Below are 19156 nucleotides of genomic sequence, written 5' to 3'. Positions count from 1 at the left end.
AATCATACAGTGTGTACAATGCACATCCACACATAATTAAAATATACGTGTACAGATTGAAGAAAATAGAAAGAAAACACGTCAATTGGGAACCATTCGGGATATAGTGAATCAAATGATCTGACTGAATTATGGCGCATGTTTTGGGAATGTGAATGCAGAAGACTGTCAAAATCTTTAATAAGCATATAGCTTGAAGATTAGCTTGAGGACTTGACGATTAACATGAAACTTAAAAAAATATAGAATGACTTTGAATTTATAAGTGGAAAATTGAGCAAAGAAAGTGGAATTTCATTTTCTTTGCTCAATTTTCCACGAATAAATTCTATTCATTTCTGGTCAGTTTCCCTTTGCTTGCGTTTATCTCGAATAGAATTGAAATTAGATGAGGAATTTGAATCTAAATAATGCGTTTGAAGATGTGTTATTACACAATAGTATCAACAGGAACAGTAGGCCTTATTCTCTTTCCGTTCCCCTTCTGATTTCCCCTTTAAACGTGCCAGTATCATATAAATGCCTTAATTTTATCACCATTTTATCACCAAATGGTACCATATCAATCGCAGATTATATCTAACGCTGGTAGCCCGTATTTTAAGGGCGACACCTTAATAGGGGCTGAAGAACATTTTATTTTGATAGAATCTCGGCACACGTTTAAGTTGTGATCGTGGTATCAGCTGAACGTTGAGCATTACAAGAAAATTTAAAATTTTTTTGGTTATTCAGTTATCCGATATGATTACTTGCCTGTTTATGTTATTTTTTTCCTTTGTTTCATCCATTTTCTTTTGTTGGTGTGTTTGTAATGGCATACCCTTGGACTAAGCTAATTGTACTCGAGACACCAGGACAAGGCTAATAGGTATTTGCTGCTCATGTATCGTTAATTGGCTCTGGGAGTGTGGACTGAATTGAAATTTGACTCGTATCATTATCAAAACATTGCTCATACAATAATTGGTTTCAGCAAAATGTCTTCCTTTAATTTCTCTTCTTTGGAAATTTCATAAGAACAACATGACCATCGACTAGTGTATGCTGTACATCAGACGCAATAAAAAGAGAAAGAAAAGATAGCTAAGTAACGTAATCAAAAGAGTATAGATTATTATGTAAGAAGTTGTCTTCTTATGCATTACCATCATCGAACATTACGGGGGTACAGGGGCTGAGGAGGGGTAGACCCCCCCCCCCCCCGTATCTTGAGCTGTCACAATAGAGAGAATAATTATTCTAAACAAGGTGAAAGCATGATAAATCGTGTCAAATTGGTTCTGTGCGAAAACTAACCACAATGGGTCACAGATTATATTCACATATACATGTACGATATAATAGAAGTCCTTAGAGTAGATTAAGAAACTCTGTCCACATGACATTGTACGTCATTGATCATATTTACATATATATATATATATATATATATATATATATGAAGAGCTTGCAACCAAAAGGCGCAAAATCCGTTGAAAAAAAAATAATGATGGATTTAGCGTCTTTTGGAAGCAAGCTCTTCATATATAATATTACACATAAAGAATGCTGCTTTATTCTATCGCAGGGATAATGCTACAGACTTGAGCGACAAACCTAAGATACATCTGTTCTGTATATAGATATGACAATTGTTGTATACCATATTTATACAAACGTATTTTATACACGTTTCTCCTCACTGATATATAACTTCACATTATGCTTTTCCCGCCATCATTCTCCCCTGTCCATTTCTTTCAAGATAAGGTTGGATATAGTGGTATATTTTCTTGACTATGTTTGTCATTTTGTAGGAAGAGCTCTCCGAATTGTTGTGGCCATAAAAATGCGATAGTTTTCACCCTACCAGTAAAAGTGAATCTTGAAATTCTAAACGAGCTTAGAGAAGGCCATCAACTGCGTAAGACTATAATGTCCCTGTTCACATAGAGGGAGAGAATGAGTGGGAAGGAGAGAGAGAGAAATAAGATAGAAAAAAGAAGAGAAGAAAATTAGAACAATGCATTTACTTATGAATACCTTCTATCCATATGACTATATCCATTTATCCATATATCTTTCTATATATATATATATATATATATCTATCTATCTTTCCATTTATCTATCAATCATTCTATCTATCTATCTATCTATCTATCTATCTATCTATCTATCTATCTATCTATCTATCTATCTATCTATGTGTATATCTCTCTATCTACCTATCTATTGTACCTACCAAGCCTTGCTTTCTATCTATCTATCTATCTATCTATCTATACCTGCATACCTAATCCTGTATCTATCTGTCTTTCCATCTATCTATGTATATATCTATCTATCTATCTATCTATCTATCTATCTATACGTCTATTTATCTATCTATCAATCTATCAATCGATCAATCTATATACCTACCAAGCCTTGCTTTCTATCTATCTATCTATCTATCTATCTATCTATCTATCTATCTATCGCTTGATTTCTAACGGCATGTCTGTCCGTCTGTCTATATCATACATGTCATACCTACATGATTAATTTAGCTTGCTGCCATTTCATTTGCTCTCCATCTATTGCTTCCTAGATTAAGTTCATTTCCATTTGGATATACATTGTATTACACTACTATGATTTTCAGTTCTAGTTCACGTAAAAGTGGCATGAAAGCAATGCATGTTTTATGAAGATATGTGAAACTCCAAACTTCCTTATTCGTGTCCGATTTGATGTAGGATTTCTTCTTTTTTTGTTATTTTCTTATGTTATATTTGACTTCTTAAAGGGGATGGCTAGTAACTGATCAGTGGGAATCAGTGGAAATGCTGGGGGATGATTGTTCCAATCCTTGTGGGATTCATTTAAGAGTACATTATATATCTATTGTTGTGTCGGGGTGATCGTTAACGGCCCGTTAAAAAGAACAGAAACAAAGACAGAGAAAAGATGTTTTACCTACCACATTCCTGAAGAAGAAATGGATATTAAATTCAATAGCACCTGGAATAAACAATGATTTATCTATCTTTATTTTTTTTTTACATACCACACAATATCATGCACGAGAGAATCATTCTATAAACTTGTTAGATATGTACTTTGTTCAATTCTTACACTGCCTTTTTCGAAGATCACTGGGTTATTGGCTAATGTGGGTGTGTAATATTGTGCATGTGCGTGTGCTTCTTATTGGAGATAAGTTATGATTGCAAATACACTTGTACATCAAATATAGACAACAACAAAACACTCCCCTGCGCGTTCCTCCATTCAAGCAAATCCACTTATCCACACCATTTTCACAAGCTTTTTTTTTTTCAGTTGCGTCATTAGCGCGAAGTTTTCAAGCGCGAAAGACACTATTTTTGTTGCGGAGTAAGGAACTGCGATTGTGTGGCGGATCGTTACAACGATTTGTTCCAGTTTCAATTACTGCATCTGTTCGAATGCCATTGGTAACTTGTTTACTCGACGTGGAATGAATAGATCATTCACTCGCGGTACATGTTTTTTCTTTGTCAGTAGCATGAAAACAGTAAAATCGATATGGTGTTCCGTGTGGTAAACTTACCCCCTTTTCCATCATGATATCAATGTTTGTTTCTAAAATATTTATCGAGTTTTTACAGTACAAATTAAGTTCTTGCAATACTATTTTAAGTCTTTATTTGACTGGGTATTCGTTTGTTATATTTCTTTTTGCAAGTTTACAAGAATTTAAAAATTAATTTTGCTCCTGTGTGGTGGATGCTCTGGTGTTTTCACAGCGTAATGTCTGGTACGTGCGGCAGTAGAGGGGGGTAGGCTGGTGTCGCGAAACGTAACAACGTCAAGCCTCTGTCGTTGCCATGCATGTAGCTCGCACAATCAATCAAGGAAACAACCACACGAAAATCAGTACGGCTGCTTCAAGCGCGTCAACGTGTGTGCACCACCCGTTGCAATTTGTGTAGGCTTACCCCTTGATCGTTAGTTGTCATCATGTTGTGATAGTCACATCGACGAAAACGTGTGAGTACGCTTGTTATCTTCAAGAATTATCAACCCTTAACATGTGGATATCGTTCAGGTATTTTGTCAAACGCAAGATCCACAATTATACGTGGTCTTGACTTGACTTTTCAGCTTTTCTGTGTCCTGGATGGTCGCGCTGTCGCCGATCAACGACCAACAGGGGAGGAACCTCCAATCCAGACAGCCACACCAAATTATACACAATTAACGGAACGCAGTAAGACAAGGATGTTGTTCAGATAAAATTCAGTTGATATGCTGTGGTTATGATAACAGCTAATTTAGTCTGTAATTGTATTTCACAATGTCTTGCTAGGAGCCTAGATCTGCTGGAATTTTCGACAAGACAGAGTCAGAGTGTGAATTCACGTTCTAAAATCGCATGAAAGCAGCGGTATTTTGCCGGTAAATGTAACGTTAGATTGCTAGCAGCAACCCAAGATAGACGTGTGAACTGGGCAGTAAGCCTGTGACTATGATGTAAACATGAGTAAATCTAGTGGAGAAAAAAATATGGAGGTGGACGCTGGACAGAATGAAAATGACCAGCAAGTTGGCTCTGGCAGAGGAGAGGCTGTGGAGAAGAGTGAACCTAAGCCAGCTCAGGTCAACAGTGGAGGTGACAGTGGAACTGCTGGAGTGAAAGTTTCCAAGCAGACTACACGGAAGAGCAAAGGAGACTCCAAGGGTGCGGGGAAAAAGGTCAAAAAGGGAATATTCATTTCGTATTCACCAGATGGTGGATTCTTAGAACGCTTGTTTGTTTGTGATGTGGTGAAACAATTCAAAGAAAATAATCTGGCAGAAGACATTTGGTTTGACAAGGATGAGCATAACACAGACAGCCCAGCGTGGTTTGCCCACCGCATGGAAGCTGTGGAGAAATGCCGGGCGGCCATCTGCTTTGTGACGGAATGCTACTTCCAGTGTCCGGTATCGGTGTATGAAATGCGATGCCTCCTTGAGCGGCAGAACTCGAGCAGTCCGCCCAAAGTCTTCATCGTTCTGTGCGACAATGTAGAAATTCCCAAACAGTACCACGTACTACTGCACGATTTAGTCAACTTGTCCCACAACGGCCATACGATAAGCATTGCGGAGAAGGCCTCGCGGGTCATAGGGGCACTCATGCTGAAGTTGGACCCTTACATCAGTGTCAATGCACCCCACGTGCCTGTTATCCCCGACACGGACTTTACGCAGGAGTACAGGGGCAAGAAACTCTGCCGGTGGACGGTGGGTGACCTCCAGAGCTGGTTGAATGATCTCGGGATCAAGGAGTTCTATCGACAGTGCTTTGCCGAGATGAGCATTGATGGCTTTCTGCTGATGTCGCTCATGGACCGCGACATGCAGGAGAGACTGGGGGTCGACAGCCGGGTGGTGCGCAGGAAGATCCTACAGCAGATCGTCACCATCCTGGAGAAGGAACACAAACTGGCCGACAACTGGCACCTGAGGGCGCGGACACAGCGCCCAAAGCCTGACACCCTCTACATCATCTATGACCCAGCCGACGTCAAGCTGGCGCACAACCTCAAGCAGGACCTCAAGCGCAAAGGCCTTGCGGTAAGTCTGTTGTACAATGAAAGGGGTTCACACAGAAGAGGGATTTTATGGTGATAAATCATATCATATTTCATTACAGCGTACATTGTTGTTATTTGCGGCAGCTGTGATCATTTCACATCTCAGCGTAGAACACCCATAGTCCATCTTGATTATCTGTACAGGTACAAACTAGGTCTCATGTAAACCAAATTTGTACCGTTGCCTTGGTTCATTTCTTTCAATTTGAAATGGTACTTGCTATATTATCAAAATTTAAGATACTTTTTATTTCTTTGTATGGTCATGTATGAAATTATTTTGTGCAAAGATGATATTTGAAATCATTTTTTTTCTCATTGCTTTAGTACCTTAGATATTAGCATTACTTTTGAAATAACGTAGCCTCTGATCATTTCAAAATTTTCTTTGTTTTCTCAACAGTCAACATGTAGGCCTAGTGTTCTTACTCTATAGTAACTCGCAGTATGGCTGATCTATTCATCTTTTTTTCTGTTCCCTCCATAGGTTTCTAGCCATGAGAAACTGGGCAGTTCTCGGGATGAGTTCCTACAAATCAATGGCCCCCATGTGGCAGCAGCCAAGCACATTTTGATTTTGATGACGGATGCGGCAAGTGTGTCACCATTCGTGTTCCATGAAATTCTGTTTGCCGACTGGCTGGGCAAGACCCTTGTGACGGCCATGTTCAAGAACTCTTGGGAGAAACTCCGTCCATCGCTGAAAGCTGTGATAGGTATGTAGAGAAGACAGATGGCCAGATCAGATATGCTAATATATTGCTTTCTCTCAGCTATAATATTGATAATAATTATTTATCTTAATAATGATAATCTTAATAAACCTAACACATCTTGACTGAGGTTCATGTTATACATCTTTCTGACATACATTAGTGACCTTTAGATCTGCTACGCGAAAGCCTCCCGTGTTAGACAATGGAAACAAACATCTCGCATATCTGCAGAACACCATTTTGGGCCTAATTAACGTCGTCTTAGCAGTGGCATTGCAGATCTAACGCTCGCTAATGACTTTACATTTGTATATGCTGAATATTTCGTGAGGTTTATATTTCATGAAGTTTGCGAGTCAGGTGTCATTCCATGACTTTGAAGACGCAAAACTATTGACTCTGATCCCAACATGAATGTGACGTGTACGCATACATATCTCCGTTCAGTAGTGTACTCCATGATCGCAACTTATAACTACTCCTGAAATTGCCAGGAAGTCCTGATTTGCAAAAAAATTAAGACTCACTAGATACACGTATATATGGCGTATATAGTATTCCTTCCATAGAAGACTGCACTTTTCTAGCAGGTATCATTATTATTCTTAAACAATGTCTTTATCAAACAAGACTTGACTGAGGTTCTTAAAGGAGAAGTCCGGACGATTTTGAAAAAAATTAACCAAAATCTACATAAATAAAGGACCATAATGACTAAGTTTCATTGAAAAAGACCCTCCCAACTCGCCACAATCGATTTTTTAGCATCACTTATTTTGAATCGTAACCGTTCGATTTCTGTACGCCGGCGAGAAAGATCACGTGACAGCGTGACGTTTCATCCTCACATTGCTTTTTGCTTGGAGCGTCAGCTGGCTCGGGGGAGCCCTGCTTGAGCAACGGTGATACGGGCCAAGCAAGCGGTAGTAGCGTACCGCTCAACAGTCTCTGACCACACAGCGGATGCACGCGGCATGATCTATTGCTTCATTAAAAAAATGCCGATGTGTCAAGTGTTAGGGTGTTGTCAATACTTCAACTTTACTAGTAAGTCTTCAAATTGAAGAAATATTTCGATTTTAAATTGATACCTATCCACGATACTACCTTTACATGATCCTGAATGCTACAACACGCAGCCCGATTACGCTGTGTGTATTGGGCTGCTGGTCGTAGTTACCGGCGCGGCGGCGGTACCAAGCTGGCGCTGGCGTTTCTTCCTCGGTTCAAGTTACATGTATACTGTCGTATTTTATCACCGTCAGACACACTTTTCAACAGTCTCAGACAACAAAAGAGGCAATAATTCTGACATTGACAGACTGATTTCAGATTGTTCACACTCAGAAGTCGAAAAAACGATCGCGGATTGTGATAGCACTTGGCAGCAGCAGACGTAAATGTATGCCTGCACAGCCCGACAACAGCTAATGCATTGTAAGTGATGGGGTGGACACTAATAAGTACGGCAGTATTATAATACATACATATTTCAATTTAAACGAAAATGTTATAGCATTGCAACTATTTTACATTAATCTTTGAAGATTTTATATAGATATATAACGAAGATTATTTGAATAAAGGAATACAGCGTTTGGCAACAGCACTCCTAAATCGGTGTACGGTCTCCTGCAGTAGCGCCGACAAGGCACACATGCAGATACCGCCCGCAGTCAGCAGTGCAATGGGAGATCGATGCGTAGCTGGGCTTCGCTCGCGGTGCTCTCAGCTGAGGAAACTGCGCCCGATACGTCACGCGCAATGCATCCTGGGACAGATAGTACGAAGGGCAGCTCGCGACGGATTCGAACATGAAGAATTACCTTATTTAAAAAAAAAATCATAGTAAATGTATCTGATGGTCTTTTCTCGTCGGGAAAAGGGTAATAGGTTCATGAAATATTGTTCTTTACACACGAAACGGCTTATAATCGTCCGGACTTCCCCTTTAATGTGCCATTATATATCTCTTTGATGATTTCTCCCACAGGTGTTTGCACTTTTTTTTAGCCAGTAACGTGTCATATGTAAATAATGTCTTTCATGAACCTAACGGCCTGAATTCATGAAGGTGGTTTAACCTTAGACCATGGTATAATTTCAGACCATGGTCTAAAATAAGCGTGAAATAGACATATCTTTGACAATGCGCATTTGTTACTGGACGTCTGTTGGCAGACACAATCTGACAATTGTATTAACGCAGAAGAAATCAGCATGAACCATGGTTTAGATTTAAAATTTGATTTCCGGTGAATGAGTCTGTACGAGGTTTGTTAAATATCATCATATGCATCTCTCTGATATTTACATTTATCTCGCACAGGTGACTGTACGGCCATTGACTTTGAGACCAAGATGTATACAGAGGCCATGGACATCCTGGAGCACCAGATCAAGCCTCTGAAGCGAGTTCCGGGCGTGGTCTTGGAGCAGAGCTACCTCAATCGGATGATGGAAGGCCTGAAACCTCTCCAGGTCCTAGCCACCACCTCCAGTGAGTGTCACAGGGAACCGCATCCTTAATGCTGTGTTCCCGCTGTCGTGTGATCCGCTACACATGCCAAGATTGGCTGTTAGTAGCTGATTGTAAAATTTGTTACATTGTGGTCGTAATCGAGGAGTAATTGTCTCAGATCTTGAGGGCAGTGGTGGCACTTGAGTTGGTTGTAGAAAAGTTTTGGATGGTGCAAAACTTTTCTATGATTAACACCATTACAACACCTGACCTCAAGATCAATTTAGATCTGATAAGATCACCATGATTACTCCATGACATGATTTCAATTGTGGTGCAAATGTGATAGACATAAAGATAAATTCCACAATCAGCTACTAATCACCAATTGTTGCATGCAAAGCTGATCACACAACAGTGGAAACCCAACATAAAAGGGGAATGAAACCCAAATATGTATGTGCATTGAGTGCATGTAGCAAATTTTAGTAGGACACATAAGCGAACGTTTGACGATAATCAGACAATCAGTTCGAAAGTTATGCATTTTGGTTTTGGTGCAGCCATAGCTGGATGAAAAGACTACTACAATGTGTGACATCATGTCAAAAGGAAAATAACATTTTATAAAGAAAACATAAAGAGAGTGCCACATAATTTCACTTTATACAGAAAGTCCACATTCCTTGGACTTTTTACTGACATACAGTATGCTAGGGGTAATATTGTTCCCCCTGTTTTCTGACGGAGGTTAGTCAAGTGCTCTTTTATTATCCTAGAAAAGTGAAAACATGTTGAATTTCTTTGTATTTTGTTTTGAATCATTGTCCGTATGTGATGTCACAAAATGTTGTAGTCTTCTCATCCAGCAATGGCAGCACTGAACATGTGAAAACTCACAACTTTTAAAAAGATTGTCTGATTTCCTCAAACTTTCACTGCTGCAATTTCCATGAAATTTCTGCACAGAAGCCATTTGTCTAGGAAGAAGTGCTGCCCAACCACCCTTCAGCTGTAGGGACAAGTAAGATTAGCTTAACATGCTGTTTGATTTGTGCAAAATCCACAATATCAAGGTTCTTTAATTGTTTGACTAATTCTTTCTTCATGATCTTATGAGCTTAAGTATAAACTGTCAAATGAGAAGGTTATACAGTTTAGAGCTTTGGGATATCTGAAGTAGGACAGTCTAAAAGGATGGAAAATACAATATGCTGTGGAAAGGGCTCATAGTAAGAAATACAGGAGGAACATCAAATGATGGAGTGTGTATATCTGTTATTTGTTAATGGCAGATTCCACATGGAATGCAGACAGTAACGTGGTAGAACCTCGAGTCTTCATCTCCTACCAATGGGATGCCCACAATAAGGTGCAGGACATCAAGCGCATCCTGGAGGGGAACGGCATCCCCTGCTGGGCAGAGTCCATCCCTACCATGTCCCAGGCGTCGTCCGACCAGCGAGGGTCCAGCGGCGGCAGCAGCAGCCAGCGGTCGGCGGCCGGGGTGGGGTCCGCCCAGGCCTCGGGGCAGGAGTCCGCCCAGAGCCACATCCACCGCAACATGCGGGCGTCGGCCATCATCGTCTCCTGCATCACGCCCCGCTACCTCCAGTCGGAGAACTGCGTCAAGGACCTGATCCTGGCCGACTCCCTGCGCCGCCCTATCATTCCCGTCCTACTCCGCTTCATCCCCTGGCCCCCCGACTGCGGCATGTCGGCCGTCAAGAAGATCCTGGCCCGCACCACCCAGGTGGACTTCAGCAACGAGAAGCTGTACAAGCAGAACTTCCACCTCCTCCTGGACCGTGTCAGGAAACACCTCAACAACAAGATGTGACCAGGAGGTTTCTCCCCTCAAGTTACTCATGAAGCATCAAATGTCAGGTACTTATGATCACAATAAAAAATTGCCTAAGTCCTGTCATGTAACAGCCATCAGTGGGTTGGGGAGAGATAGGTGCAAATTGTATACCTTAAGTTGAAGAGCAGGAAGGGAACAGGCTCAGAGCTTGTGGCAATGAGAAGTTTGGAAATTTAATGTTCAGATAATTCAGCAGCAGGAGTGAAGCAGACCAGATGGACTTTATCAATGCTTGTGATGTGGTCTATGATGACATATGACAGTTGTTTGTTGGTTTTTCTGTTACCTTCAGTGTATCGCATAATGTCTCAAGCGTTGTTGATTGCAATCTCGAAATGTTGCACAAGAAAATTGCGTTACATGAGTGGAATGTTCTCTTTTTACAACAAACTTACACCAAGCAAGAATATGTTGGCTCCTCTGTAAACGCTGTGAAAGCAAGAGAACTCAGGCATCAAACTGGTCGAAGTGACAACTGGGGGAAATGCTAAGACCACACAGTCATCAGATGTTGTGGGTTGTAGTCATCCATTTTCTGGATGGAAATGAAGAGTGTTTTGAAACATGTTTGATGCAACTTAGACATACCTACTTGAATCAACTGAAAGGCAGGCTACTTTTCTATGTAAAACTGTGATCCACAAAATTGTTGCCTGGTTTAATTTCCATTTGATCTGATCATTTGAGAGGATTTAAATGTGCAAGAAACAGCAGTTTCCTTCGTTGATGGCTTGAAGTGTAAGCACTCATGATTAGACAAGAACCAGGCTGTGAGAATGAAACGATAGCATTGCCAATTTGAAGAAGAGTTGACTTGCAGTTTAAAGGGGCTGTATGAATCAACTGTATGGGTGTCGAAAGGGGTAACTTTTTCAAGTCACACACCAAGAAGTGCGTGACAAGAGGCTTTGTCAGTATGATGGAAATTTTGTTTTGATATTTATGTACCTTTGCTGAGAAGTAATACTTGTTGAAGGCTAAGAGCATGGCATAAATTTGTACAAGAGGCTATATTCACAGTTGTCACATTCCTATAGTGCTTTTTTGCAAGCTACACATTTTGTACATGTACTAGTAAATGTGCCTTTTTCCGTCCAAGTGCTCGTTCATCTCAATGCAAGTACTCACTAAGCAATAAGATTGCCATAAAAGGAGACAAAAAAAATCTCAGTGCCCACCTTCTTAAATGTACATGTAAATAAGAATGTGTGTGTGTATATTTTTCTGCCAGATCCACAGTGTATGTGAATGTGTGTTTGTACGTATACAAACAAACAGAAGAAGAAAAAAATCTGTACTTATATTCTTCACATACAGTAATATGTAAGCAATCATATGCTCCATACGGAGTTGGCTTTGGATTCCAAATTATATGTGAAGAAAGAGGATCAGCAAAAATATGTGTTGATGTGACTAGAAACAAGACTACATCTTTTTTGAAAGCCAAACCCTCCTTACAATACTTCCACAAAAATGATTTTCTCTTCCACTTTGAATATGCAGAAGGGCATTATGACCTTTGTACGTATTCTAAACATGTTCAAATGCTTGATCACACCCACCTTTAGAACAGCATTTAATCCCTCTTGACCATTGTCCAGCTGAACAGGAGTATTGATAATTAAAGGAAATCAATTTTTCTTGTTGTTTTCTTTGCTATAACTACAGTGTTATCACTAACACTATGAATGCTACCACTACCACTTCTGCTATTGCGGCTGTTTGGCCAAGCTACATGTAGAACGTCCCTCTCCAATGCAGAAGTTTTGGCTGCAACTTTTTGTTAGAAATCAGGATTTCTTTCATGTTGATTACGAAAGATTACTATTATAATTTTTGCTTTAGTTATTTGTTTTTAGGGGGAGGGGGGTTGGAGTTTCTTCAGTAAAAAATGAGAGTGAGACTGTAGTTGAGATGTACAATTGTACTGCACTCTGTTGACCACCACCAAGATTATTCATCTGTCATCTACATATACCAATGTCCAATGCTACAAAGCTGCAATTAATCAATCTATGTTGGATTCTCTCTTCTATACCTCCAAAACAAGGGTGCGTGCCTTTAAATGACTGCTAGACAAAACTGGTGTTTTGAATTTGTTGGATTTCTGTAATGTGTAGCTATAGAATAGTATGTAGCTTGTAGTTTGTCTCTTGTCAGCTGTACAATGTAGGTACATGTACTGTTTCAAACAGCGTGGACTGTTGACAGGTATCTTATGCAACACAAAAAGAGAAATATGAGGTGCACTGGATGTCAAATAATGTGATGGGAATATATCATAACACATTAATGATATCTTGATGACTCAGTATTAATTACAAGGATTCCAGAAAATGATTGGACATGTATATTTCATATGAGTGCATTTGAACTTGTAAAACTGTAATGCTTGTATACTATTTCATGTAAGAACAACATATTACCATTTCAAAGGCTTATTTTGATTTGTCACAATTTATAAAGATGTAAGTGAAAAACGAGCAATTCATATATTGTATACCGTAAAACCAAAAATGTTTGTGTGCATTTTAATTTCGCAAATATTATGAGAGCCAAGATTTGTGACATTAAAATGCATGCAAAAGTTCTTACAGTATCTATGTGTACATCGTATACAGTACATTGAATGCAAGTAGCGATTTGCAAAAAATTTCATGCCGCGAAAATATCATACTTTACAGTATCTTACTGGTCAGTTTCCCTTTGGATTTCATACACCATTGTAAACATCTATACATGTACATCAACATCTTCAGTGCATTCACCATACATGTAGAATTATATTCGTGAAATTCAAAATGTTCTGATTATTTTCATGATAGAATGTTTGTTTGTTTTCTCTTTTAAGTTAAAATGAAGTGTGAGAATTTGAAGTAAATCAAATGTTTGAATTGCACATATGCATGGCAGTTACTAGAGGACAATTTGATTGAATTTTAGAAACTTTGCTTTACGTTTAACTCAATATAAAGGTTTTTGTTGAATATAATTATAAAGTACATGTAATTTCTTTGAGTATCCATTGAAACACAGGCTATTTTGTAGTCAGTCATCTCTCTTCTTTCCTCTGATGATGTGTAACACAATTTGTTCATGCTGAATTTTTTTTCTAAGTCATGCCCAGCAATGTCATTGTCCAGCAATGTCATTGTCCATTTAAGTATCCTGAAGTTACACTCCTTTTAATTGTATATTCGAGTTAACACCTGTGTATATAAAGGTAGAGAAAATTAAAAAGAGCATTGTCCTAAGCAAATGACTGCCTGTAATGAATGTCCAGACCCAATCAATGGATGAAAGATATATCTTCAAGAATAAGATCTGTGCAGAATTACTGTTTGCTGTCCAAGATATAAACGTAATTTTTGATTAAGTTGTATAATAATTCTATGTGTAAAAATACACTATATATTAAATGTTGACACACATGTACCATCACAAGGCAACAAGGCTGTGATGTACAATGTAGGACCTACTGTACAATGAAGAAGTGTGTACACTACAGCAAAGTAAAATTCCTGCATGCCGGGATCTAACAGGTTACTCACACTAAATTTTCATAACACTTATGCAACTTTCATGTGGTAGGAATGTGAACCATGTGTGCATGTTAACTGTGTGTGTGCAATTAACAGTTCAGCATCATTCTAGTGAAGTGAATCATTTTTGTGTTTCATGAGGATAATGGGCATTTAAGTTAGAATTTTCCCGTATATATACATGTACATGTACATTGCATTGACTTGGTAAAGTTTGTTTTGAGTGGGTTTTTTTATAAATATTTTTGGGGAAGTGATGGTATATTCCCCTAGCATGCATAAAGTGAGCACCACATAAGAAACATGTGGTTTGTTTCATGTGGTTTGGATGTTACGATTTTTTTTTTCAGTTGTCATGAGTAAATGCAGTTGTATCCGTCCATGACAGAATGCTTCAGAAGTCTGTCAACAATTTATTCAGTCCTAAATGCAAGAATGCATATCTGACAAATCTCATATTATATTGCACATTGTCTTGAAAATGTATGAAAATTACTTTGATTTATTTTCATCTATTGTATGTTTTCATCATTTTCTTTTTTTTTTTGGGGGGGGGGGGTTGGGTGAGGGAGGCTGTACACGTCTATATGTGATTTTGTTACTGTTACTGTAAAAGTGGATATTTTCGCGCTACTAATTTTTCGCGCTCGGCTGGGTAAGAAGAGTTTCGCGTGTTTTTAATTCCGCGGAATCAAGACATCACGCACAGGAACATATGGCAAGCAAAAATATTTGCGTGCTTTTATTTTCGTGTTAGTTTCTGGCTGCGTGAAATGTGCGAAAATTTCAGCACCGCGAAAATTTCCACTTTTACAGTATTAGAATTGATGAATGGAACCCAAATTTACTTCAAGAGGTGCATGTATACACATGTACCTATGCAATGTACTATGTACTGTAAACAGGTGCAAAATGATCCTCCAACACAACCTGACATTGTAGATGGGTTGGTATTTTTGTGAGTACAATATGTACATGACATGTATGTACATTTTATGAAGAATTTAGTCAGAATTAGTGTTTTTTGACAGTATGGCTTAATTTCATGTATGCAAAAGTATATGCAAAGTTCTTACAAAGTATTCTTTCAATTTTTTTTCCTGCATTATAGCATTTTTTTCCCTAAAAACCTATGCAAAGATATGTGCAAGATAAAACTCTAGGTATTTAGAAAATATTCTTTTTATATGATTTCTGTTTATAACTGTATGTGACTGAAACAAAATAGGAGTCAATTCTTAGCTGTTAGAAATCCTCCCCAATGAAAAAATTATGTCCAAAATTGTGCAATTTGATACATAGTCAGCCATGTATAAGGCATAATGGAATTGCTTCCCACTGAATCTTGTGAATGTGTGTGGATTTGACTTCCCAGTAAGCCCTTTTTCACTTTGCTTCATTGTTCTTGCTCTACGCATTGAGTGTGTACTGTAGGTAGCCCTTTGTCTATGCATTGAGACTATAAGAACTCTCGATATCATCATAATGTGCTACGTGCTAAATGTGTTGGTTTTAGTGTAGATATCAAATTAGCATGCAAAGTGTGTGTTTGACAAGCAAAATGTGTCGTGTCTAAATTCAATATGCATAGAGCTTTTATGTGGATATTTAAGCATTCCATCTAGCTTTACTACAACAGGTCTAATTCTATGCACTAACAAATTCATTATCTCTTTTTAGTGTATACGTCTTTGCAGCTTTTCGAATACAAATGTATTTGTGTGTGTGTCAATAATTGTTTCTATGCATCCCAGAAGTGTGTTTTTAAAAAAATAGAAAAGCGTTATTTGACCTTTGACCCTTGTGCCATGTCTGTGAAGGCTTGAACTGTGGAATGTATGCAATGACCTGTACAATGTATATTAATAAATTGAAAAAATCTTGAGCCATGATGCGTGCACTGGAGTGTTGTTTCGGAGTAAGAGGTCACATGTGATCTGGTATAATTATAGTTAAAGGGACTGTACAGTTACGGGGGGGGGAGTACTGGTTGAGGTGGGGATTCATGTTTTGAACATTCCTAAGTTAGGAAATATGAAAGAGCATGTAATTTTAAGAGGGATTCAACATTTATTTGATGAAAATTGCTTTTCAAATGGCTGAGATATCCAAAAAAGTGATAATAATAAAAGGCGACAGGCCACGCCTATTATTAGGATTCTTTGTTTCACCTTGTTTTTGGATATCTCAGCCATTTCAAAACCGATTTTCATCGAATAAACTTTTGATACCCCTTAGAATTGCATATTCTTTGACATCTCATAGAGTGGTTTCTGAATATCTCGCAAAACATTAAAAGCTAAATCCTCACCTCGACCAGAACTGTACACACCCTTTAAATTCATGGAAGGATGGGCTGGTCACCTGATAATTGGGTCATTACATGAGATGTAAAAAGGCATTACATCACAAGTTCCTACATTCAGGTGAGAAGTAAAAGGACGTTAAAGGGGAAGGCTAGTAACTGATCAGTGGGAATCAGTGGAAATGCTGGGAGATGATTGTTCCAATCCTTATGGGATTCATTCAAGAGTTCATTGTATATCTATTGTTGTGTGAAAATGATTTGCTTCAAAATGGTCTCATATTCAAGTAATGTGCAGTTTAATGCTTCCAGATTAGCGTCCCTGGTCAGTGACGGAGCATTAATCTGCACATTACTTGAATATGAGACCGTTTTGAAGCAAATCATTTTCACACAACAATAGATATACAATGAACTCTTGAATGAATCCCATAAGGATTGGAACAATCATCTCCCAGCATTTCCACTGATTCCCACTGATCAGTTACTAGCCTTCCCCTTTAAGCAACATGTTCCTACATTGACCAGTTTGTCAAAAGCATCAGAATTGTATAAATCCAGAAAATTGCCACAAAAACAAAAACAACTAAAATGATACTGTATATAGAAAGCAGCAAGCAATCAAAAAAAGCTAAAAAGGATGACTTCAAATTCAAAATTGTATCATATTCATACATTGTACATGTATACCTTTATTAGAATATCGTATCATAAAATCTAGGCTTTTACAGTTGGCATGAAATAAATATATATCTCTGGATAATGTACATTGTACACTGCTTATTGGCAAACATTCATGCATGAATTGAAATGTACATTGTAAGATACATGTATACTGCATTCATCAATTTCATTCCAAGATATACATCATACGTATTGCATCTCCATGTAGAATTTGCCCTGCATCCCCATATGTTATAACTCACCATAGGGCATATTTCCAGTCGAGCAAAATCACAACTACGAACCTATACCTTAACCCATTGAAGACGAGTCCCAAGAATACTCTGGCAAGTGTCTTTGGGAAATGCCCTGCTGTAGCAAAATTAGTCCATCCTCAACAGGTTAAAAGTAACAACCCCTGTAAATTACAATAAAAAACAATTTCACAATACCAAACTTTGGACTTCCAAAACGTGCTAACATTAGCTCATTCTGAAAAAGAAACCCTTGTGGACAGACTGAAATAGTAAAATTCAATCATATTCACTTACGGACAAATGACTGTCCAATTAAAAGGGTGAAGCCATCTGGGAAAATTTGTACTACAATGTGTATGACAGGAGAGATATTTTTTTTGTCACCTAAACTTCTTGGGAAATACAATACAAGTAAGGATTATGCACGTTTATAATCCCAAAGTTTCAAAATTGTTTATTTGCACATTATGCAGCATTTCATGTGACTATAAAATAGCTCTTTTAAGGAATTCTTTCTTTCCAAGACAATCTAAAGGAGTCTGAATTCCTACTAAAATTTGGTAAAAATTGCATTTACCATATCATCCTACTTGTACTATTCTTTTTTCTGATGGTGCTGCCCTCACAAACACATTAAGCAACATATACTTGCATGTACACATGAAAAATTCAACTGCCTAAAATACAAGAATTGCGAAAATCTCATACGACATCTTTACATAAAAAGGGAGTTAACTGAATCACTTTGAATTTGGCAATTCCATGATTCTGTTTAGCAGATAGATGCAGCTGATGTTTTATTCAAATCTAGTTTGAATGGTATGGGCCAAGCTCATGAAAGTACATTGACAATCACAAAGTCTACATGACAGGAATTCTGTTCTGCACACGCACACATTAGTAACTTAAAGGACCTTGTACTTGAATTTCATTGCTGCAGCAACAAAACAAATGCCCTCAAATCATTTCATATTGAATACAATCTGCACCTTTCAAGAATTTCATACAAGGTCAAAATGTGTCTACTTCAAAGTTTTCAATCCAACACTCTCCATTGGGAAGTTAAACTCTATTGTCTAATTTACTGGGGTAAGGTGATGATGAATCAGAACACCTTTCTCCGTATATTCCACATAGTTTGAGAGCATTATATCACACAAATCAGGATTTGTTAAAGCACGACAATTTCTTGGCATGACATTTTTGCAAACTGCAGCCAGTGGCCTTTTTGGCGGCATGAAATTTTCAGGAATTGGCACTGGTATTCAGTACACATGGTGCATGCACAAACTTTTGCATGCATTTTAAATGTGCGAATCTTGGCTTTTGCAAAATTTGTGGAATCAAAATGCATGCAAACATTTCTCATTTTACAGTAGACATTTTTGCAAGTGGCTTACATAGCAATTTAGAACCAGGGAAAGAAAGAGAGGAAAAAATAAATCTACTGGTCTCTTCTCTCTTTCAAGAAGGAAAGATTAAATGACTGCCATCCTTGGCAAGGACATACTTTGCATTTCGTGCTATGGTCGCAGCAACATGTTGGCATGTCGCTAATTTTGGAGAGTAACAGTCAACTGGCATCATTCACGTAAATATAACCTACAGCCACACGCATGGCGCATACACCTCATTTAAGATATATATGTGCCAAGTCAGTAATCACACACGATGCCATCTGCAGAGAGTTGGCGGGATTTAAAAATTGAGAAATTTCTCTCCGAGATGAAACGACGAGTGGGAGGAGGGAGCGGCGG

General features: G+C 38.4%; 1 protein-coding gene across 1 annotated transcript; it reads left to right on the top strand.

The window, feature by feature from the left end:
- The first annotated feature begins 4411 nt into the window (after window positions 1-4411).
- LOC139743573 (uncharacterized) lies at window positions 4412-10608 on the top strand. The gene is made up of 4 exons (XM_071654053.1): window positions 4412-5571; window positions 6079-6307; window positions 8637-8807; window positions 10064-10608. The coding sequence occupies exons 1-4, from the start codon at window positions 4489-4491 to the stop codon at window positions 10606-10608; spliced, it is 2028 nt and encodes a 675-aa protein (XP_071510154.1). The 5' UTR covers window positions 4412-4488.
- The last annotated feature ends 8548 nt before the right edge of the window (window positions 10609-19156 follow it).

Source organism: Diadema antillarum, unplaced genomic scaffold, assembly GCF_040938485.1.
Source record: "Diadema antillarum isolate AM-2024a unplaced genomic scaffold, OU_Dant_1.0 seq00001097_RagTag, whole genome shotgun sequence".
Classification (NCBI taxonomy): Eukaryota; Metazoa; Echinodermata; class Echinoidea; order Diadematoida; family Diadematidae; genus Diadema; species Diadema antillarum.
This window is presented reverse-complemented; position numbering and strand designations above follow the sequence as displayed.

Coding starts and splice junctions, on each gene's coding strand:
- LOC139743573 (XM_071654053.1), top strand. CDS start 4,489: ATGAGTAAATCTAGTGGAGAAAAAAATATGGAGGTGGACGCTGGACAG. Junction 5,572..6,078: donor TCAAGCGCAAAGGCCTTGCG/GTAAGTCTGTTG, acceptor TTCCCTCCATAG/GTTTCTAGCCATGAGAAACT. Junction 6,308..8,636: donor ATCGCTGAAAGCTGTGATAG/GTATGTAGAGAA, acceptor TATCTCGCACAG/GTGACTGTACGGCCATTGAC.